The sequence below is a fragment of the Myodes glareolus genome, chromosome 3 (genome assembly GCF_982192425.1).
Source record: "Myodes glareolus chromosome 3, mMyoGla1.1, whole genome shotgun sequence".
Lineage (NCBI taxonomy): Eukaryota > Metazoa > Chordata > Mammalia > Rodentia > Cricetidae > Myodes > Myodes glareolus.
Window position 1 is genome coordinate 92,669,306 of NC_142028.1, and position 23,157 is coordinate 92,692,462.

A 23,157-nucleotide genomic window follows, 5' to 3' on the forward strand; every position below is an offset into this window, starting at 1 on the left:
CTTTAGCATTTTCTTCTGTCTTCTTCCAAAGATGTGGCTAAATAGCCAGAGCCAAATCAGTCATAGGTAACTGTAGACGGAATTTTTGAGGGGGAAGAAGGGGGCTGCCAGCTCACAAAAAAACAACCCGGAGACTTATTTTTAATTATGAAAGCTTAGCCAATAACTTAGGCTTGTTTCTAACTAGCTCTTATAACTTAAACCATATTTTTAAATCTATATTCTTTTAAGTGGTTCGATTATCATTACTTTTTAATGCCCAGGCTTCTTGCTCTGTCTACGTCTCCTGGTGTCTCTGCCCTTCTTCTCCTCTGTGCCTGGAAATCCTGCCTAGCTATTGGCTGTTCAGCTTTTTATTAAGCCAGAGTAACACATCATCACAGTGTACAAAAAGATTATTCCACAACAGGCACCTTTCCTGAAACTTTTTTACTACATGACATTTACCTATGAATAATCATAGAATTTCTTGAATTAACTTGTTCACTTTCATGTACACAACCAGATATACACACACATACATATACATGGGTAGCCATGAATATTGAATGATAAAAACTTTTTAACACTACAATTTCTGGAGATTTGGTGAAGAAACTACTATATGATGATAATTCTGAAGACATGTGAAATATGGCTTAAGTGATATTTGAGATTTCTCTAGAAAACAAGTGCCATGGTTATGGTAGGGTGAGGGCATTTATAGCATTGGTGTTCACCTCCATTTCTCCCCTTCAGAGGCTACCGGAATAATAGATGGTTAAGAATAAAAAATTAAGCAAATGGGGAATTTCAATGAGAAAAGCAAAATTAAACTTTTAGTTTATTAATTTTAGTAATTAAATTGTTTTATTGTTTGGAATGCTGAGGCTGTAGGCTGAGTTCAAGGCCCAACATAGCAAGATTCCACCGCATATTTAAAAACAAATAAATTTATGACTTGAACAAGCCACTTTCCTGAGCACTTTTTGCCTAAAGTCAGCCTTCATCTTATGCACCCATGAATCCTCTTCCTAAGGTCTGCAATCCCCAAGTAGAATTCTCCAGACTAGGTCAGTCTTTGATGTTTGGTGATAGAGATAAAGACTGTCACCATATTCTCCCATACTAAAATAAGAGCAGTCACTCTTCTGTGGGCTCCCTGGCATAATAAGGTCACGTTTCATGTTGCAATGCCCCACTGTAGAGTGTCTGTTGCGCAGCTGTCAACAGTTGAGTTCTACCTTACCCCCAACAGAGTTCTGGATTCTCCACAAACGTGCAGGACCAGAAGATCGCAAATATGTTTGAACTGTCCTTGCCCTTCCGCCAGCAGCACTACCTGGCGGGCCTCGTGTTAACGGAGCTCGCGCTCATTTTAGACCCTGATGCTGAAGGGTGAGTAGACCTGTTTTGCCTTGTAGAATATCAGTTTGATTTTGGAAAGTGCGACAGATCTTGCTAGGATTTTAGTACTATTTCCGTCTCTTTATTTTTTTATGCTTCTTTATGCTCTATGGTTTATATACTTTATTTTTTATATGAATGGTGTTTATATTTTTTAATCATCTCTGAGTTTGAGATTTATCTACACTAATGGTATATTATGTTTGATCAGTAACATTTTTTAATAGTATAAGAAATAATTGTGTATGTTAGTATATGGACTGTTTGTTAAAATAACAATAGGCAGTTTTCAGTTAAGGAAAATAGGTTAGTTTTTCTTTAATCCCTTATAAGAAAAATTTATAATTTGCCATCCTACTGTGTAGTATTTTATCTTAAAACTTACCCTATTCTTTTAAAAATTTCTGCTGATAGACCTGACACCTCTGCTAGCTTCTAAGGACACCTGCATTCATGTGCTCATTCAATACACAGTCAAACAAGCACATAAACTAATTTTAAAAGAAGCTATTTAGAAACCCAAACTGTATTATGGTTCATTTGGGTCAAAAAATAGTTTTTTTTTGATGGTCCAATCATCTTAAGTTTATCCTGCAGTTACACAACATACAAGAAGTCCAGGAAACAAAATCATACAACCTTAAATAGGCTTTTAGTGGATGTTTAATCTGCTTAAGAGAAGAAAGGAAAAATGAAAGACAAAGTCTGTAGTTATTATGTCAGGGACATAGTTGATTCTGAATACATTTTAAAAGGCCAGACTGTCTGCGAATGAAAGATTTATATTTTTAAAATAATGAGAACCTACATATGGAATATATTTTAAAGAATTAGTTTTCACCAGAACTGTGCATTTCTGTAGGTGCATGTGGAGAGGGGTTTGCGTAGACTCTGTCCAGAGAGAAGAGTTCACATGGCCAAGAGAGACGCCATGTCTGCCTATTCTGTCTGCAAGCGCTTTCCTGGCTTACATTTGACAGAAGAGGACAATGTCATTTGAAGGCAGTAATAAAGCTGTCCATTTTTGAGGAGAGAAGATACTCTACAGTTTTCCAAACCTTCCAGCTTTCCTAAACAACTCAGGACTTTGAGTTATGTTTCCGGTGTGTTTATTTGGGCAGGATGGCTTCAGTTGTAAGAAACAAAATTCTTCTTCATATTGGCTTTTTCAAGGAAATAAATTTACTCATATTTGGCAGGAAGAGGTTTCTTGTGTAACTCAGTCTTCAGCTCATTAATTTCATCTTGCTTCTGGTGCAAGAATAGTCAGCTCTACTCTGACTGCAGGATGGTTCCCACTGAGTTAGGATTAAATACTGTCTTTGTTTATGACTGTCAGGAAAGGGGGAATGACTCCCTTTTACACACAAGTATAAATCTTTCTAGTGACCTGATGGGGCTCGGCTGGTTATCCTGGTGGATGCCATCCCCAAAGTTGCACAGGTTGCTGAAGGATTTGCTCATTTCTGCTCGCATGTGACCTTATAGCAGACATGGATTGTTTGCCACAACACACAGGATGAGGATATTATACCAGCTGTGTCACTAGGCAGTGTTCATTATTGTCAGCCTTCCTCTAGTAGGACAGCTGTGAGCTAATTAAAGGTTGTCTCTTTGAAGATTCAAAGGAACATGCCAGCTGGCCATTTGACGTGACAGGGCTAACCTAGCTAGACTCTGGTGCTGAAACTGGACAGTCAGTTTCTTCTGAACCCCAGGGGAGCATAGTTTTCTTTGAATTAGGATGGATGACAGGAAAATGCATGCTGTCTAGATTTCAGTAATGTCTCATATAAAGGATGGGCAATTCCTGCAATGATGTTCCTTTCCACGTCAATAATCAATTCTATTAAAGCAGGGTTTATATATAATAATATTTGGCTTATGAAGGAACTAGTTACTGACTCTTTTCTTCTTGAAGCTAGAATGTATTGATCTTTGGCTCTTGGAAAGGTTTCTGTTGAGTCCCATGAGTAATGATGTGTTTACTGTCGTCTTTCTTTGTGTAGTCAGACTTCGTAGCCTGTGCGCTACATAGTAGAAGAGCATATCAGCTTAGCCTTAACTTTATTCTGGTTTGTTTCCTCCTCTTCCTTCTCTTCCCTGTGCCCTCATAACCCAAGTTCAGCCCCATCTTTTCAGCCCTGCTTCTACTGGAACTAATTATGTTTCCTTATTGTGTCTCTCAAATCATTTTGATGCAATAGCAAATAGCCTGAATGGTCTTTTTAAAATGGGGTAAGATTATGCCATGAACTTGCTTATTTTTAAATTTTATTACTTTAAAAAAAATGCCAATCCAAATTCCCACTTCCTCCCCTCCTCCCACTCCCTTCCCACTCCTTTCACACACCTTTCCCCTCTTCCTTCAATCTTGAGAGAGGGCAAAGTACCCTGCCTTGTGGAAAGTGCAGGGCCCTTCCCACTACATCAAGATTGTGCAAGGTATACATCCAAGGAGAATAGGATACCAAAAAGCCAGTACATGCAGCAGTGATAAATCCCAGTGCCATTGTCATTGGCCCCTCAGTCTGCCCCAACTGTCAGTCACTTTCATAGGGACTAGTTCGATCCCATGCTCGTTCACTCCCAGTCCAGTTGGAGTTGGTTAACTTCCATTAGCTCAGGCAAATTGTCTCAGTGGGTGAACCCTTCATGGTCTTGACTTCCTTGCTCATACTCTCCCTCCTTCCACTCTTCAACTGAACCTTGGGAGCTCAGTCCAGTGCGAGGTTTCTCAACAGAAGAATTTCAAATGGTCAAAAGATACTTAAGGACATGTTTAACTTCCTTAGCTATCAGGGAAATGCAAATCAAGACATCTTTGAGATACCATCTTAAACCTGTTAGAATGGCTAAAATCAAAAACACTAATGATAGCTTGTGCTGTAGAGGATGTGGAGTAAGGGGAACACTCATCCATTGCTGGTGGGAATGCAAACTTGTGCAACCACTTTGGAACCCAGTGTGACGGTTTCTCAGGAAATTGGGAATCAGCCTACCTCAGGATCCAGCAATACCACTCTTGGGAATATACCCGAAAGATGTTCAATCACACTACAAAAGCATTTGTTCAACTATGTTCATAGCTTAAAGTTATCCTGTCTCTTTTCCTGTAAGTTAAATACCACTTAGAATACATCCCAGAGTTTTAATAATCGTCCTCAAAGCCATGCCTTGCTATTGTCTGTTTCTTAAATGTGACAAGTTCATTCATACATTTGGGTCTTGATGCTTGATTTTCCTTTGCCCAAAGCAGTACTTGAATTATCTAGGGTCTTCATATAGCCTTTTCCTGCTTGTAGTTTCTCAGACCTTCTCACAAAACAGGGTGTTCCTGTGGAGATTCTCGCTGCCCACTAAATTATAGCCACGTTGTCCTTGTCCCGGTCATTGTTTGCCGCACAGTCTGTTTTCTCTCTGCAAACTGCTTCCTTGAGGTCTATCGGGTGCCCCTCCATTAGAGGACGAGCTGGAGAGCCGACCAGCTCCTGTGCTTCCTGCTCTGCGCTGTAGTCATAGGGCTTGGCTAATGCTCTCAGAAACTAGAGGCTCAGCTCATCTAAGGAAACCATTCTGACCTTTTAGCTTGAATGTGACAAGTTTATTTCTACCTTTGGGATTCAGCAGTTGAATTTCAGAACAGTGCTTAATGACCCTAAGATTGTCCTATGCTTTTGTTACATTCTTACAGATGTAGACAGAGATTCTGTGCAGGATACATTGGCCCAGATCCTTAAGGCGAGTGTTTGTCCTTTGACTTCATCTGTTTGCTAAGCACTAAGAATCATTCCTTGAATAGCACTAATATGTTCTGTAATTGGCCAAAGATGTGCTTGTTATGAACTTCCTTTATAGCAGGAAAGCTGGCCTTGAAACAGTCTAATAGAGGCACAGATCCTCTCGTGTTCTAAAGAGCTGTCATTCTAGTTTTCTATTTCTGTGATGAAACTTGGAAATTTATATGTCCAGATCACAATCCACCATGAAGGGATGTCGGGCAGGAACTAGAAGAAGAAATCAGGAAGCAAGAGCTGATGCATCTTAATTCAAACAGCATGAACGGGGTAGGAGCTGGGGCATCAGCTCAGAGGGAGCATGCTTGTGTGACTTACGCAAAACTCTGGGGTCAGTCATCAGCACTGAGTATTGGATGATTATACATTTAATACTTTAATGTGATTGAATAATAAAATACATGAAAAGACTTCATAAAAACAGTTTAGGCAGGTTGGAGTCTGGATATGACAGCTGCTGACAGGGTAGGAGTGCCTGTCCGGGCATGAGAATGTAACCAGCAGAAGCTCAGAAACCAAGCCTGGGAACCCCCAACTGTTCATGCTCGTTAAGTGCAATGGGACACGTGCAGGAAGACAGGGAGTGGGGGAGGAGCTTGTTGGGAAGATAGCCCCAAAGCTGTCAAAGATGAGTGAAATAAAAAGACTCAGCATTGGAATTGGCTTCTTCGGGAGGATGTGACGGAGGGGAAACGTGTCACACAGAGACGTCTATGAACCCGTGTGGTTTGAACAATATTTGAATGTATACTTTATAAGTAAACCTATAATAAAAATTAAGATGTGCTTTCAAAATATGAAAAGCTTGCTTGAAACAAGGGAAGAATTTGGTCAGGATGGTCATTGAAAGTGTTGAAGGGAGATGGGATTCACTGACTGCACGGGGAGAGCACTTTCTGGGAGAAATACAACTTTTTCTGAGACAGAAAAGAAAAGAAAAGAAAAAGAGAGTGTTTTACAAGTACAGGGACAGGCCCGTTTGGGGGTTGGAGAGATGGCTCACATGTTAAAAGCAGTTCTTAGCACCTGTGCTGTATGGTTCACAACTGTAGGCGGAGACTGCGCCTTCATTCCTGGCCGCCCAGACCTGAGTAATTACACAGAAACTATATTAATTACAAGACTGTTTGATTGATGTCTCTGGCGTATTTCTAGCTAGCTCTTACATCTTAAATTAACCCATTTCTGTTATTTTGTATTTTACCATGAGGCTCATGGTTCGTTACCTCTTGCTTCTTGAGCAGCTACATGGCGTCTTCCTGACTCTTTGTATTTCATGCCTGGCTTTACTTGACTAAGCCTTTGGCCAAACCAGCTTTACTCATTGACCAATGGCAATAAAACTTACAGCATATAGAGGGGAATCCCACCTCACACAGCCGCTGTAACTCTACCTCCAGGGGATCCTATGCCTCCTGCTGACCTGCAGGCCCACCCTCTACACATCACATTTACGCAAACACATAAATTAAAAAAAAAAAAAGGAAGAAGACAAAAGGAAAAGGGAAAAGGCTGTTTTAGAAGAGATGGGCATATTTAAAAGATCTGGCCAGTAAATCCAGAATGGCTCTTCTTTGCTAAGACAAGAACATGCTGTTGAGTCCTTCTGCAAGGACAGGCACTGAAGCTGCTGCTTGCTCCCGTTCATGGGCTGTAGGAGCTGGAGTGGATGTGCTTTGATCAGAATGGGTGGATAGTCAGAGTCTGTGAAGACGACAGGTGTGTGTGGGAAGAGCACAGGAACCCTTGTTAGAGTACTTGAAAGTTCAGGGATTAGAGTCTAGAGAAATCTGAAGGGTTTAAATGAGGTTTGTGAGCGAAGAAGTCCAGTTAAAACTAGAGACAGCCAAAGACACCCAAGCGTTTTGATCATATGGCCTGTCAGATTGAGGGTTTTTCTTTCAGGGAAGAAAAAAAAGAATGGAGGCAGGGGAGATGGCTCGTTCCTTCAGTAAAGGGGTTGCCGTTGACTCATGAGGATCTGAGCGTGGATTCCCAGCACTCACAGACAAATCATGCATCTGTAATTCTAGCTCAGGAAAGGTGGGGATAGGAAACTTTCTACAACTCGCTGTCCAGCTAATCTTGACTTTACCTCAAAAAAATGAATTGGAGGACAATTAAGGAAGACATAATCTTATATCCACCTCTAATCTCCATGCATCTACAACTCATACGCACGTACGCTTGGGCTTCACACATGCACACAAAGAGTCATGCGTATACTAGTGCTAGGTACACATACAAAATAAAGATAGAGGAAATAATACATTATTGATGAATGTGAAAAGATCTAATTTGTTGAAGCAAAAGTTAAAACTACTTGAAACCTGCTTTGGAATTGTGACTACCGAGCCAGTGAGAAGGCTCAACAGGTAAAGTGTGTGCCATGCAAGCCGACAGCCGTAGTTAAGCCCCAGCACCCATGAAAAGGTGAAACTGACACCATAAAGTTGTCCCCTGACTTCTACACATGCACCATGGCACATGTGCGACCCCTACTTCAGTACACACAATAATAATGCTTACATTTGGTTGAAACTGGTACTAAGTGTGCTCTTATGTTCGTTATCAATTGGAAACACTAGTAAGGAGTTATGTCAAAGGGTTTGGTTTTACTCTTAAGTAAACTGATGAAATGCTTTCTTTTCCTACAATATTTACTTTATACTGTTTTGAAATTTGTGTATTTTATTTGATTTAAACTTAGTATTTTATAGAAACACATAAAAATATAGCTAGCAGAGTTATGTAATTTAAAAAGATTGATTGAGTGTCATTACTTTCTATTTGTTTTGAAGACATGTAATCTCTGTGACCTCATTGTTGCTTCTTCATCTCTTCTTTTCAAATAGACTGTTTGGATTGCATAAGAAAGTCATCAATATGGTGCACAACTTACTTTCCAGTCATGACTCTGACCCACGGTACTCTGACCCTCAGATAAAGGCTCGGGTGGCTATGTTGTACCTTCCTCTCATTGGTATCATCATGGAAACTGTACCTCAGCTGTACGATTTTACAGGTACTTAGTATAATTAAAGCAATTTTCAAAGCTTGTCTAAAAGTTGTAGAAAATGCCTTTTAAGGTTAAAAAAATATAAAGGGGTTAGAGGCTCAGTGATTGTAGCACTGGCTGTTCCTGCAGAGGGCTCCAGTTTGATTCCCAGTACTCACATGGTACTATTGTTACAAGACCAATAAATTCTAGGTGATCCGATACCCTCTTCTGATCTCTTTGGGCACCAGGCACATGTGAGGTGTACATACACACACGCAGACAAAACACCCAGACGTATAAAAAATAAAATGAAATAATTTAAAAATTATTTTTAAAATGCACCCCCATAAAAATACTCTGTAAATAACTATGTTTAACTTTGTTGTTAGAAACCTTTGCGTATTTGACGAGATTCATTGTGAGATCCCTGAGATCATTTTAGTGTAAATTACCATGAGTTTATAGCAGTTCATACCTGCCTTCTAGAAAACACACCTTTCTTGTATGCATGTGTATTATGCATGTTAAGAGAGAATAGCACTTGACTTCTATTGCCAGCTTTATTCATAGAGATGAGTAATGGAAATTAATATTCACCTGCATATAAAGAATTTTGTTTGTTCCAGGTTAGTATGTTGAGACTGTGCTGCTCACTAAAAGCTAGAACCTGTAGTGTTTCCTTTCCTTTGACTGTTTGGAAGGTACTTAAATAGGCAGTTTAGATTGTACAGTATTTAAGCTAGCAACCAGCTTAAAATACTTCCATTTTAATGAAGTAAAAACCATTTCCTGGGTTCCTGATATTATCAGGTAATAACTCTTTGTCTGTAAGAGACTGGCATTGTAACCTCCCAGGATTAGGGTCACTGAAATGTTTCTGGTCTGAAGGCAGAAATGTTTATGCTGTTAGATCTTTCTGTGTAACTAATCAGTTTAGGTTTTCACTAAAAAGTACTGAAATAGAAAAAAGTTAATGTTTAAAAACTTAAAAAGAAATTAATTTTGATGATAAAAATGATAGTGAGGAAATTAATCTTGATAAAAATTGATAGTCTGGAAAACATGGATTTCAACTGCAAAAAAATTCAAGATTGCTACCATTTTAAAAAACTCAAACAAGCTACATAGTCTAGAAATGTCATAAAAAAGAAAAGGTCAGATATTTAATAAATGATAAAATATAGATAATAGTTAAAACTATTTTGTACCACAATATGTTTAAATCTATTTTGAAAAGTTAGAGTTCATTTTAAAAATAGAGAGTCTATTTTTACATGGTGGCCCTCACAGTTAAGAGACACACAATTAGATATAAGATGCAGCATTAAAACACAGCATGAATTAGTTCTGGCTCACACTGTAGTACTGTAACACCGTAGAGCTGTCTATTCCATGGCTATCAGGTGAGCTAAGTGTCAAGAGCACATTTAAAGCGCTGTGGCACTAATTGTCTCTGAAAGCAGAACACAGTCTGAAGGCACCTCCTTCTCGCTGCTCCCGGTCTCATGCTGTCAGTAAGGCTGCTAGTTAATGCAGAGTATTAGTGGTTGAGTTTGGGAAGAGTAAAAATTACACATGGATTTTTGGCTTCGGGTGTTCTAACCTGTGAGGAGTTCATGTGTAGTAAGCTGACCTAAAGTTTTCTTCCTTTTTTCCCTTCTAGAAACACACAATCAACGAGGAAGACCCATTTGTGTAGCCCCTGATGACTATGACAGTGAGACTGGGAGCATGATAAGCCAGACAGTTGCTATGGCAATTGCGGGAACGTCTGTCCCTCAGTTAACGAGGCCTGGCAGTTTCCTTCTCACTTCAGCGGTAAAATGAACCACTTGTATTGGTGTTTCGTTCTGTTTTTCTGGAATACCAAATATATACAAAGAGGTGTCTATTGCTGAGGTTTTTGTATTAATCAATGCAAATTATTCTGAGCGCTATGAAAATGTTAACCGAATATTATCTGCTAGTTACCAAGTTGTTTGAAAAACTGCTAACCTTGGGCTTATAGGATGCAGCACTGTGTTTTCTTTCAGAACTTTGTAAAGTGCCTTATTTGATGCGCTTCTTTCCTTCATTTTTAAAACCCAGTTTCTCAGCTCTAAGAAGTATTCTCAAATTATCCACTAATCTTTAAGTTTCATGTCTTTTAAATTTTGCAGAGTAATTTGTGAAGATTTATGTCTTTTTTTTCTTCCCTAACAGGGGTGGCTATGGGAGCAGGTGTTGTAATTTTAAAAAATAAAATAAAATAAAAAAGCTGAGCAAGAGAGAAAGACGCCATTGTAGCAGTTCATATGGAGAGTTTATTAAGGGAAAGGGAATGGGAAAGGAGAAGGGAGACCAGCCCCTGGGGGCAGGAGCTGCAGAAGAGAAGAAAGGGGGAGTGTGTGTGTGTGGGGGGGTGAGTGGGCAGGGCTCTTTTAAAAGGGAACATAGTGAATGTGTGTAGGCAGAGACTGCTCACACATTTCCTGGCCACTCAGACCCGAATAATCACACAGAACCTATATTAATTTCAACACTGTTTAACCAATGGGCATATTTCTAGCTAACTCTTACATCTTCAATTAACCCATTTCTATTAATCTGTGTATCACCACAAGGTCGTGGCCTACCAGTAAGGTTCTGGATGGTGGCTGGCATCTTTCTCCTTCAGCAGCTACATGGTATCTCATTGACTCGCCTCTTGTCTCCATATCTCTGTTTGGATTTCCCACCTAGCTTTACTCTGCTAAGCCATTGGCTGAAACAGCTTTATTCATCAGCCAATAAAAGCAACACATATACAGAAGTACATCCTATATCATCTCCCTTTTTTCTGTCTAATTAAAAAGGAAGGTTTTAACTTTAACGTAGTAAAATTACATATACAAAACAGTTATCAGGCAAGAATTACAGTTGCAATACTTATATTAATTTATCTTTTATCATAACTAATGAAAACTATAACTATCTGTCTTCAACTTTTCAAAGACCCAAAAAGGATATAATATTACCTAAGTAAACAGGAGATGCATTGTAAGCAACTTCCAAAACTCTAGAATTGACAGGTAAATCTTTCTGGACAGTAACCCAAAGTTCTTCTCTAACTTAGGGACATTCATCTTCAGCCTACAAGGCCCATACATAATATCTGGCAAACTTTTCAGTGAAGCAGGAAATTTGAAGATCTGTTCTGCCTCGTAATGACAAAGTTTGTCAGTTGCTTTCTTCTGTGTCATGCAGAATGTCTGGCAGTTTCTTCTGTGAAGTAGGAACCCTGAAGGATCATCACATCTTTTGGAAAGTTCAGCAATCACTTTTCTGTGGGTCCTGCATGTCCAGTTCATATAGCATGCCATAAAGCAGTCCAGGCAAGCACAGTTTCTTGCCCAAATGGCTAGCAAACTCCATAAGGAGCCTCTTAGATGACCATCAACCTCTCTGAATTACTTGGTGTTGCCAGAAGTAGATAAGTCTCATTATTAAGAAAAGTCTAAGTTCTTAAAACCTTTTAAATGCCATGTTCTGTAGATTTTTGAAAGGTTTGAAGACTACCTATCCACCTGAAATATATTTCTGTATATCTAGAAAGCCTGACTATCATGACTACAAACAAGTTTGACTATTATAAATGACTATTACTCTGTATTTCTTAACTATACATTACATTTTTAAATGAGCTGCACAAACACAATACCTTAAACGAGTATAAATGCATATCTCTAGTGTAACAAAATCAACCTTAAATTTGTATAAGTAGACTAAGATCCATACCAATGCAAAGTTTTCATCTCTATATATCTCCCTCATTTTTTTTAGAATTGACTGTGACCATTAATCACTTATAAAAAACCCTTTTTAATGAAACATTTATAAACTTTCATAATTTTTCTTTAGTAATTAAGATGAGAAAATTGTTTAACTTTGTAATTTTTTGCTGTGTTGTTTTTTTTTTTTGTTTGTTTGTTTGATGCTGTTTGACACAGGATCTCACTGTGTAGCTGTGGAACTTGTTGTGTAGACCAGGCTGACCTTGAACTCATAGATTGCTGCCTCCCTCTGCCTCTTGAGCACAGAGATTAAAGACATGGGCCACCACTAATGACTTATTTAAGTTAATTATTAAGACAAGCTTGAAATCCTGATTTTAGTTCAGACTTCTATAACTGTATAATGATTATTTATTTTGCTTATGTTTTATTTAGGGCTTACATATTTATGCTCTTAAGTAATTCTGCCTATACCGCTCTTTCAGAGTGTTCTTTTGGGGTTTGAGATCAAAGCTAGGCTAGCAGTTGACTCGGACCAGAGAGTTTGGTTCTTTGGTTCTCTTCTTTTAAGAGTTTTTTTTTGTTTTTGGTTTTTTTTTTTTGAGATTAGATCCCTTCCTGTTGTAGCATGCTGTAGGAATTCCTACTTCTAGTAGCCTTTAAGTACCTGCCCACTTGGACATGGCCTCTTATACTATATATGCATGTTTCTGGCCTCTTTTCCAGCTGTGGGATTTTCTTTTAAGTGTCCTTCAGTAGCAGGACCCTTGTTTGTGCCCGAAATAATCACACAGAAACTGTATTAGTTAAATCACTGCTTGGCCCATTAGCTCTAGCTTCTCATTGGCTAACTCTTACACCTTTATTTAACCCATTTCTATTAATCTGTATCTCCACATGGCTGTGGCTTACTGGCAAGGTTCCCTTCTGTCTCTTACAAGGCTACATAAGCTTCTCCTTTTGCCTTTTTTCTCCCAGCATTCAGTTTAGTTTTCCCCGCCTAGTTCTTCTCCTTTGCCCCATCACAGGCCAAGACAGTTTCTTTATTCATTAACCAAGAAAAGCAACACATATACAGAAGGACTTCCCACACCACCTTCCTCCCTGAAATCTTGAAGAAGGTGTCTTCCTTCTGTGCCTGCACTGTAGAAGGAGTGGATGTTGGGGATTTTTTAATTTTTTTAACATTAGATATATTTCTTATTATGGCTATGAGGCTGTTAGTTTCTCTTTGTACTTGCTTTAGTTAACTGTTGCTGTTTATACATTGCATTTTCATTATTTGGCTCAAAACTTCTGTGAAGATCATTGTGGTCTTTAGTGATTTTTGACTATTTCAAAAGAGCAGCTTTTAAGTTTCTAGCTGTAAATTTCCAGTTGCTCTTTTCTTTCTGCTCATGACTTGGTCTTATGGTCAGAGAATGTGCATCTGGATTTCAGTCAGGATGTTGTATTTCCCACAACTACTTTTAGGTCTATTATATAGTCCACTTTTGTAAACAGACTCAGATCTGAAGACTGCTCTTTTAGTTACAGTGCCATGTATTTGCCTTGGCTTCTGTTTAAATATTCTGTACTTTACTGGGTTTGTCTGTTTATGCTGCTTTTCCCCAGCAGTTGAGATTTAGATCTTTTCTCCTTGTTGGTCTATCAGTCTTTTGTTTCTTTATTCTGATAACGAAGTAGTTAACAATTCAAAATTAAAGTTGTTAATATATTATTGGTGGCTTGTGCCTTTTGTTAGCATTAACTATAATGTTCTTCTAGGCATTTTTTTCCTAATGGTTTTAAATGTTGCCTTTCCCATTTAAATTCTTTATCTGAAATTAATTTTTTTATGGAATGATACAAGATAGGAATCCACTCTTTTACCCTGTAGAGGAATAATTTGTCCCAATACCAGTTATTAAATAAATAGTCCATTGTCTCATCACCAAACCATACTGCATGCTGTCATAGATCACATTTTCAGAATTCACAGGATACTTTTCATGCTTTCTATTCTATTCAACTGTTTGTCCTCCCATATATACCAAAATCACACTGTCTTCATCGCCTTGACTTTCTAAACGTGTGTTACTAACTGGAAGAATAAATTTGTCCCCTTGTCCCCACTTCCCATATGATCCTCGCTGATTGTCTACTTCAGAGGCAGCGAGGATAAGAGCTTGTTTTCTGGAACCACATTTACTGAATGTGGATCAAGCCCCATTGTGACTACAGAATACTTGTGATGACTGTTTCTTGCTGTAAAAAGGGATGAGTAATACTATTTGTCTTTTTGAGACCTGGCAAGAGATAAATGACTTAGTGTGCATGTAGTGTTCAGTGAACTGCCTAGGACTGAGTAAGTATTTGTATTAGTTGCTACCATCATTTTTAGCCAGAACAGAAGGAAGATTGTGGAGACGAGTACAGTCATGTCCATGGCGGTCAGGATGTCCATCTTTCACAGATCGCTCCTCACACTAATCTCTTTGGGGTTTTTCCATTTTGTTTTTTAGTAAATTTTTGAGTAATTACTTGGGTAAGGAGCACAGGCTTTGGGGTCTGGTTAACCAGAACTAAATTCTCACCTTTTAAGAAAACTAATAGTTAATATCATCTCATAAGACAGATGTGAAAGTGCAGTAAATTTATTAGCACAGTGCTTAACACATTGCAGATTTTACTTTTATCAGCATCATTATTGTTCTCTGTTCTTATTTGCCAAATTGAGATGAGACAACTTGCTTTGTAACATTTTGGGAGGACTAAAATAGTATGTGTGAAGGGCTTAGTGCAGTGGCTGAAACAGGCAGGATCCTTAGTCACTGGTGCTGTAAATACGCTCAGATGCTTTGGTTTTCATGTACAGTTCATTGCTGTGTCCTGATATAGATCACACTTTGAAAATACCTTTCACCCTTTCATGCCATAAATAAAAATAGCATTTTCTACTATCTGTATATTAGTTACTTTTCTGTTGATGTGATAAAACGTATGACCAGAGGCAATTTAAAGACGAGAGAGTTTATTTTAACATAAACCTCCAGAGGGTAGGAGTCCATGAAAGCAGCAGAAGCACAAAAGCAGAAATGGGAAACTGAGAGCTCACATCTCAACCATGAGTGCAAAGCAGAGAAAGCAAACTGGAAATGGCTCAAGACTTTTACTCTCAAAGCCTGCCCCATGATGTATTTCCTCCAGCAAGACTGCGCCACCTCAACTTCCTCAAGTGGTTACATGCCTGAGACTGTGGGGGACATTCTCCCTTTATGTCAGTGACTATTTTCAACAGACAGTGTTCCTCTAAACCTTATAAATATTATTAGTTTTTATCCTTCCTACAACTTTTCTGAGTTAATTGCTTTGCTCCTTTGTTTTTACCATCTCTGACATCCTATGATATGTTCTTTGGGTGTTAATAGTAGAAACTTTATTTTATCTTTATGCTTTTTCTTAACTTGTTCTGTTCTCTGCTGGCAGTTCTACCACAATAAAGCCAGGGTCTACTGCCATTCATTAAACTTCAGACTTTAGGATTCTATATGGCTGGCTTTCCCATGTGTTATCTAAATCAAATGGTTTCTTTAGTTTATTTTTTAAGAAAATTCTATTTTCTAGTAGTATTTATTTGTTCATATGATATCATATGTCTGAAGCTTGTTAGGTAGTTCAAACTTTCTCAAACTTGGGGCCCTTCTATCCGAGTGCCCCAAGTCCTGGAGTTATAGGTGTGTGTCAACAAGAGTGAAATGATCACTGGTCAGCGGGACTTATGCTTCTCTTCTGTTTCCAGAGCGGCAGGCAACATACCACCTTCTCAGCAGAATCAAGCCGCAGCCTTTTGATCTGCCTGCTGTGGGTTCTCAAGAACGCAGATGAAACTGTTCTACAGAAGTGGTTTACAGACCTCTCCGTCCTACAGCTGAACCGGCTGCTGGATCTGCTTTATCTATGTGTATCTTGTTTTGAGTACAAAGTAAGTAGCTATTAGACCATTGAAACTTACAAGGAAGTAAAATAATGTGGAAAGGAAGAAAGAAGTGTTCTCAATGCCTCTTCTGCTGTTAAATTTTAGGGGAAAAAGGTGTTTGAAAGGATGAATAGTTTGACCTTTAAGAAATCAAAAGATATGAGAGCCAAGCTTGAAGAAGCCATTCTGGGAAGCATCGGTGCCAGGCAGGAAATGGTGCGGCGGAGCCGAGGGCAGCTCGGTAGGTACAGCTTCTCTTGATGAGGGATGTGTCAGTTCCAAGGATTGTGTTCTGTAGTCATTGCTGCTGCAAGTCCACAGTGACTTTCTAGAAACACTTTGAACATAACTGAGTCAACATAATAATTGCTTCTCTGAAGATGCTATTTGAAACTAATAAAAAAGATAAGTGTGTCCTAGTTAGCTTTGGATGGTCTCAGTTTTGCCTACTGTCCTTATGTGTGGCATTCCTTCCCACTCCTTTTTAAAATAGACACTTTAGTTTAGATTTAGGACAGAATTGAACACAAAGGACAGACGTTTATGTGTATCCTCTGTGTAGACACGCATAGCTTCCTCCATTGTCATTGTGTAAGAAGTAGCACACTTCTTACAGTGGGTAACAACAGTACGTCATCACCCACAGGGATGACAGAGGTCATTCTATGTAACATGCCCCTTTATTGTTAAATGTTTCGTTTTGTAGTGTAATTTAATATGTTGTGTATATTAGTTTAAAAATGTTGCCCACAGACTCACATGTGAAGTAGAAAAAAATAGTTTGTTCCATGTTAATGTCTGTTTCTATTCCTAGGTTGGCTTCCTCTAACCGTATCACCATAGCCATGATACTTAATCTCCCAACTTCCTTTTCCTCACCTCTTTGTAATTGTTTTCCGTATTTAGAAGGTAGGGTAACTACCTGCTTTTATCATCTTTGTGATGATAATATATGTGCAAACATTTGTAAATGCTAAAATGACATAAATACTAATATTGATATGTTTTGTAGTGTCAGAAATGGCTTAGTCATCTGTAAAGAAGACGTACTAAATGTCTAGTATGTATTTATTGAGTTAAATATGAATCTATAAATGAATTTTATTTTTTCCTTTATATAATCATTTATTTTGAGATAGGGTCTTGTCTGATGGTCTATACCTAAGTGACTGGACCTGGCTATGTAGAACAGTCTGACCTTAAACTGTTGGTGATCCCCCGTCTCACTTTTGAGTATTGAGATTACAGGTGTGTGCCATCACATCTGGCTTATGAACTATAATTTTTTAATTGTTAATTAGAATTTTGCTCTTTACTTTTTTGGGGGGGGCGCTAAAGACAGGATTTCTCTGTATAGTCCTGGCTGTCCTAAAACTCTCTCTGTAGGCCAGACTGTCCTCACACTCAGAGATCTACCTACCTCTGACTCCTGAGTGCAGGGATTAAAGGTGTTTCACCACCAACACCAGCACAATTAGAATTTTCTGACATTTCACTTTCAGAAATCATTTATATAGGTAGATTTTATATACTGTATGTGTTTAAAATTTAATGGTGAGTAGGACACAATCAGCCTGGGAAGGAAATAATAGAGTTCAAGCCAGACATTCCTAGGATGGTGTAAGAAGTCCTGTAGGCTGGGTTTTTCTTCAGGACTGCTGGATCCCCAATAATCGACATGGAGACTTACTATTAACTATAAATGCTTGGCTGATAGCTTAGACTTGTTGCTAACTAACTCTTAAACAATTTGAATTAATCTATATTTCCTATCTAGGCTCTACCATGTGGCAGTACCTTTTTTCATCACAGCATATTCATCTCTTGCTTCCACTGGGGATGGGGACACCGCCCTTCTTTATCCCCACACTCTCCTCTTGTCTGCAAGTCCCACCTAATCGCCAACTGCCTAGTTCTTGGCCATTTAGCCTTTTATTAAACCAATGAGAACAATAAATAACCACAGTATACAAAAGATTGTTCCACAGCATTTTCCCCCTTTTGTCTAATTAAAAAGGAAGGTTTAAACTGTAGCATAGTAAAATTATATATAATATAAAGTTATTAAGTAAGAATTACAGTTACAGTATCCAGTCCATTTGTACTTGAAAAATTTAGAGAAAATACTTTATCTTATCTTTGTGAATCTAAAGTTTTAGAACTAATTTACTTTTTATCATAACTAAGGAAAACTGTACGTTTAGCTATTTAGTCTTTAACTCTCAAAGACCCAAGAAGGATGTAATATTACCTAAGAATAGAGACATCTGGCTCCCTAGACAGTCACCCAAAGTTCCTCTGCAGAGTTGGGGCATCCAGCTTTGTCCTACAGGCCTAATACATCTGAAGTCTGAGAAAAGGGGATTTTGAAGGTCTGTTGTATCTTATCTTGGCAGTTTTGCAGTTGCTTTCTTTTGCTTCCTGCTGGTCCAGTTTGGACAGCATACCATCAGCAAGTACAATTGAAGCAAGTACAATTTCTTGCCCAAATGACTAGCTTTTGCCATAAAGAAAGCAAGTTCCACACAGAGATCCTTCAGTGCCCATCCTCTTCTTTTGAAGTAAATTGGTTCTGCCTAGAGCAGACTTGTCTCACTGTCATGAAACATCTTAAATACTCTATGTTTTTGAAGTTTTTGAAGACCATCTATACCTTATATGACTATAAGTTTGATTATTATAGATGACTAACAATGACTAACTATTAACCTGTATTTCTTAATTATACATTACATTTTTAAATGAATTGCATGCCCCAAACAAGAGTAGAAATGTACATATAGTATATCAGAAATAACTTTTAATTTTTTATCAATAAACCAAAATCCATACCAGTATAAGATATTTTGAGATTAATAGTTGCTTCTTGATTTCAAGTAGATTCAGTAATCTCCCCTTTTATATATCTCATCATTTCTATTTTATTTTATTTTATTTAAAGATTTATTTATTTATTATGTATACAGTGTTCTGTCTGTCTGTATGCTTGAGGGCCAGAAGAGGGCACCAGATCTCATTACAGATGGCTGTGAGCCACTATGTGGTTGCTGGGAATTGAACTTGGGACCTCCAGAAGAGCAGTCAGTGCTCTTAACCACTGAGTCAAATGCACTGTATCCCATTTAGAAGTTTTACCCATCTGGATCTGTCTTTACTGCATATCTGTAACCTTTTCTGTCTGCATTTGCAAAACCTTAAACCCGACAGGCAGCTTAGCTTATAGTGTGTTGGTGACACTCATACTGGTGAGTCAAACCCGCATGCAATGACTGAAAGATGTATCTGTGTATCACATCCGGCATGAGAGACTGCAGGACTAGGAAACTGTGTTTGGCTCTTGTTTTCAAGCCTTCTTTTAAGTTTTCTCAGGCCTATGTGGATGTAGGTGCTAGGCATTGGGTGCCATTTGTAGGTGGGATTTTTCTTCAGGACCTCTAGCTCCCCAAAAATCAACATGGAGACTTACTATTAATTATAAATCCTTGGCAGATAGTTTAGGTTTGTTACTAAGTAGCTCACATTTTGACCCACATTCCTTACCTAGGCTCTACCACGTGCTGGTAGCTTTTTCAACGTGGCACGTTCATCTCCTGTTTTCTCTGTGGTCTCTGGAGACTTTACTTCTTCATCCCTGTGCTCTCCTTTTGTTGGCTTCCTGCCCAGCTATTGGGCAATTAGTCCTCTATTAAACCAATGAGAGCAACAAATATTCACAGTGTACAAAAGGATTGTTCCATAGCAAAGTCCTACCTTAACATAGAGCTTTTAGCATTGATAGATATCAGGAGTGGGAGAACTAGTTTTTTTTAAGGATCCAGTACATTGACCATGCCCCAAGGTAGGCTCTACATCCAAGAGTATTTGAGTAACACAAATTGAATTCAGTGGGTTAAAAAGAACAGAAAGAATATGAAGTGGGGTGGCTAGGAAGTTGGGGGTAGTAAATATGATCAAAATACATTTCAAAATAAGGGAAAGGTGATTCAGTGGTTAAGTGCTCCTACACTTTGTAGAGGATCCGAATTCAGTTCTTGGCACCCGTGTCACATGGCTAACAACGACCTGTAATTTCAGTTCCCAGGAGATCAATCATCTGAGAACCTCAGTGAGTTCTTGCCCTTGAGTACACAGATACACACATACAGACACATGATTAATAATAATAAATCTATAAAAAAAACCCTCCAAATTAAAAAGCTAAGAAAGGTAGGAAAGAAAATCAATAGGAAAGTATAGAGACTTGTCTGTCATTGTATGAAATGATCCCTGATTCTTAGAATTTCTAAAATTTCTATGTGAACTATTAATTCTACTTTCATTGTTCTTCCATCCTCTCAAACAGTCCTCGATCTTATTATTTTCAAATGTGGGTATCTTCATTTCCTAGTTGAAAGCTTGAAATCTGAGTCCATCACATGCTTGTATATTTACCCACCAGTTTCAGTGCTTTTTCCATGCAGGATAAATGTATGGTGCCTATTAAAAGACTACCCATGCCTTCAGACCTAAAGTCCTCGGGGAAGAGGTCCCCCACCCCATTCCTTTAGAACCAAGAAGTAACTGTAAACTGTTCTTATAGAGGATACAAGTTTGCTTCCCAGCACTTAATGTCAGGCAACTCACAGCTTCTTGTGCCACCTCACCACCTGAAACTTCACCTCCAGAAAATCTAATACCCTCTTCTGGTTTCTGTGGAGTGTTCTCCCTCCCTTCTCTCATACATGTACACACACACACACACACACACACACACACACACACACAGTCTTTTTCTTAAAAAAATTTAATCTTCTTGTTACAGATTTTTTTTAATCTTTTCATATCTGTGTAGTGTATATATACATGTTTGTATATATGTGCTTCTGTATAGGTTGTGTGTGTGCATGCATACATGTCCTGTGTGGACCCTAAGGCTGATGTGACAATTCCCTCAGTCATCCCTCCTTATTCTTTAAGGGAAGGTCTTTTCATTAACCCAAAGTGCTCCAGTATGACCATCTTGTTAGCCAACTTGCTTCAAGGGTTCCCTGTCTCTGACTTCCAAAATTGAAATTACAAACAAACTACCACATCTGCCTTGCATGTGTGTGGGTTCTGGGAATCTGAATTCCTGTTTCCTTGCTTGCACTGCAAACACTGTAATCATAAGTCTATCTTCCCAGGCTTTATTATGTTTTGTTGCGGATACAAACTTATTGTACACTCACTGTATTCCAGATACTTTATTATGAAATGCAGAACAAAATAAACATCACTTTTGTCAAAAACGTGTTCTTGTATGAGTAAATGCTATGGAGTCCTGTATGGTAGTTCACATCTGTTCCAGCTCTTGGGAGGCTGAGGCAGGAGGATTATATTAAATTCATGACCAGCTTTGACTGTATAGTGTATTTCAGGCCAGCCTGGCTAGAGTGAGACCCTGTCTCATTAAAAATTAACAGTCAGTGTTATGAGCACAGGCAAAGCAAGTACTTAGGCAGAGATATCTTGGAGGATGGGGAAAGGTTTTCTGAAGAGGTGGTGAGTGAGTGCTTACCCAGTGCAAGTTTATGAGCGACCAATCAGATAAAAGTTTCAGGAGCCATTGTATGAGTCTTTAATCAGGATCCTGTGTGATGAGACCATTCTGACTACCTATGCACACAGGGAGAGCAAGAGAGTAGAATGACTCAACACAACTCAGTACCCTCAAGGAAACTGGGCCGTTTCTTTTAGCCTTATAATAGAGCTCATGTTAGGTCCTTTCTTTGCTTACTTAAGAGATTGGGTTTTTACCAAGAAACAACCTGTATAGGAAATAGTTTCTCCTTAATTATTGTGAAAGCTTTTAACTGAAAATACCACTGTTCATTTCTTCCACTTGTACTGAAAGAAATGATTTTATAAAGTTAAAGATATATACTAATTTTTGTATGTTTTCAAATATATGTACATGTGTTCCACCTGAAATACCATTTTGACTTTGCTTTCACAGAGAGGAGCCCATCTGGAAGTGCCTTTGGGAGCCAAGAAAACCTGCGGTGGAGAAAGGACAGGACTCACTGGCGCCAGAACACGGAGAAGCTCGATAAGTAATGTGACCTTCTAATCTGTTCTGATGGGCTGGCCATGTTCTAACTGCGAAAAGGAAGTCAGTCATGGTAGCTGTTTATTTCTAATCTGTTCTGATGGGCTGGCCATGTTCTGACTGCGAAAAGGAAGTCAGTCATGGTAGCTGTTTATTTCTAATCTGTTCTGATGGGCTAGCCATGTTCTAACTGCGAAAAGGAAGTCAGTCATGGTAGCTGTTTATTTCTGCTAGTCATTTATATCTTAGAAGATAAATATTTAAGTTTTAGTTTTAAAACTATTTGAGAAAATAATTTTATATGTTATAGTAAAATACATTGCATATTTAAAAACTCACTTTTAAGTAAATACAGCAAAACTATTTTACCCAACTCATTTTTTGTGGAAAAGTTACTTGGCAACTGATTTCAGCATCAAATTGTTTTTCTTTCCCTCTCTAAAGAGTTATAATTGGCAAGAAGTTTATTTACGCTATACAGTGTGAGTTTTGATTTATATACAGTTGTGTAATGATTATAATCAGGTTTATTAACATTATTGCCTCATGTTTTGTTTCTAATATATAATTCCAGCCTGTCTTGTTTAAGAGTTAAATCACTGGTGGTAGTGCACACCTTTAATCCCAGCCCTCAGGAAGCAGAGGCAGGTGGATCTCTGTGAGTTTGAGGCCAGTCTGGTCTACAAAGTGAGTTCCAAGACAGCCAATGCTACAAAGAGATGCCCTGACCTGAAAAACTAAAAGTTAAAAAAGAGTTAAATTACCTTTTGAGAATATTTGTGTGAATAGCTAAGCAGAAAATAGATAAAATCTTAGAAAAATCGAGTGCTTTTATTTACCAAATACATTGAAAATGTTTGGAATTGAAGATAAATATTTTTGAATGTTGCTTTACGTACCACAGTAGTATATATTAGCACCCACCTAGTGTCTATACCAATGACTGTAAAAAAAAAAATGTTTTTTGCAAAACAAATGCATATGCCCTTAGTGGCACTGTGTTGTTGGGGACAGATGTATATATGTATATATTGCTGGACATAGTGGCACCAGGGAGGCAGAGGCAGGTGAATCTCTGAATTCACGACCAGCCTGGTCTACATAAGTGTTCCAGGCCAGTAGGGCTACACAGTGAGAACCTGTCTGTGGTAGGGAGGAGAGACAGAGAGAGTCAGAAAAAGAGGGAGAGAGGTATA

General features: G+C 38.4%; 1 protein-coding gene across 5 annotated transcripts in view; it reads left to right on the plus strand.

The window, feature by feature from the left end:
* Dock7 (dedicator of cytokinesis 7) overlaps positions 1-23,157 on the plus strand; it is a 192,184-nt gene that overhangs the window by 134,605 nt on the left and 34,422 nt on the right. For all 5 annotated transcript variants that reach the window (XM_085686298.2, XM_085686294.2, XM_085686295.2 and 2 more), the window contains 6 exons: positions 1,238-1,377; positions 8,039-8,208; positions 9,848-10,002; positions 15,718-15,900; positions 16,000-16,135; positions 21,869-21,965. In XM_085686298.2, coding sequence (XP_085542424.1) covers positions 1,238-1,377; positions 8,039-8,208; positions 9,848-10,002; positions 15,718-15,900; positions 16,000-16,135; positions 21,869-21,965 — 881 coding nt within the window. The remainder of the gene's footprint in view (positions 1-1,237; positions 1,378-8,038; positions 8,209-9,847; positions 10,003-15,717; positions 15,901-15,999; positions 16,136-21,868; positions 21,966-23,157) is intronic.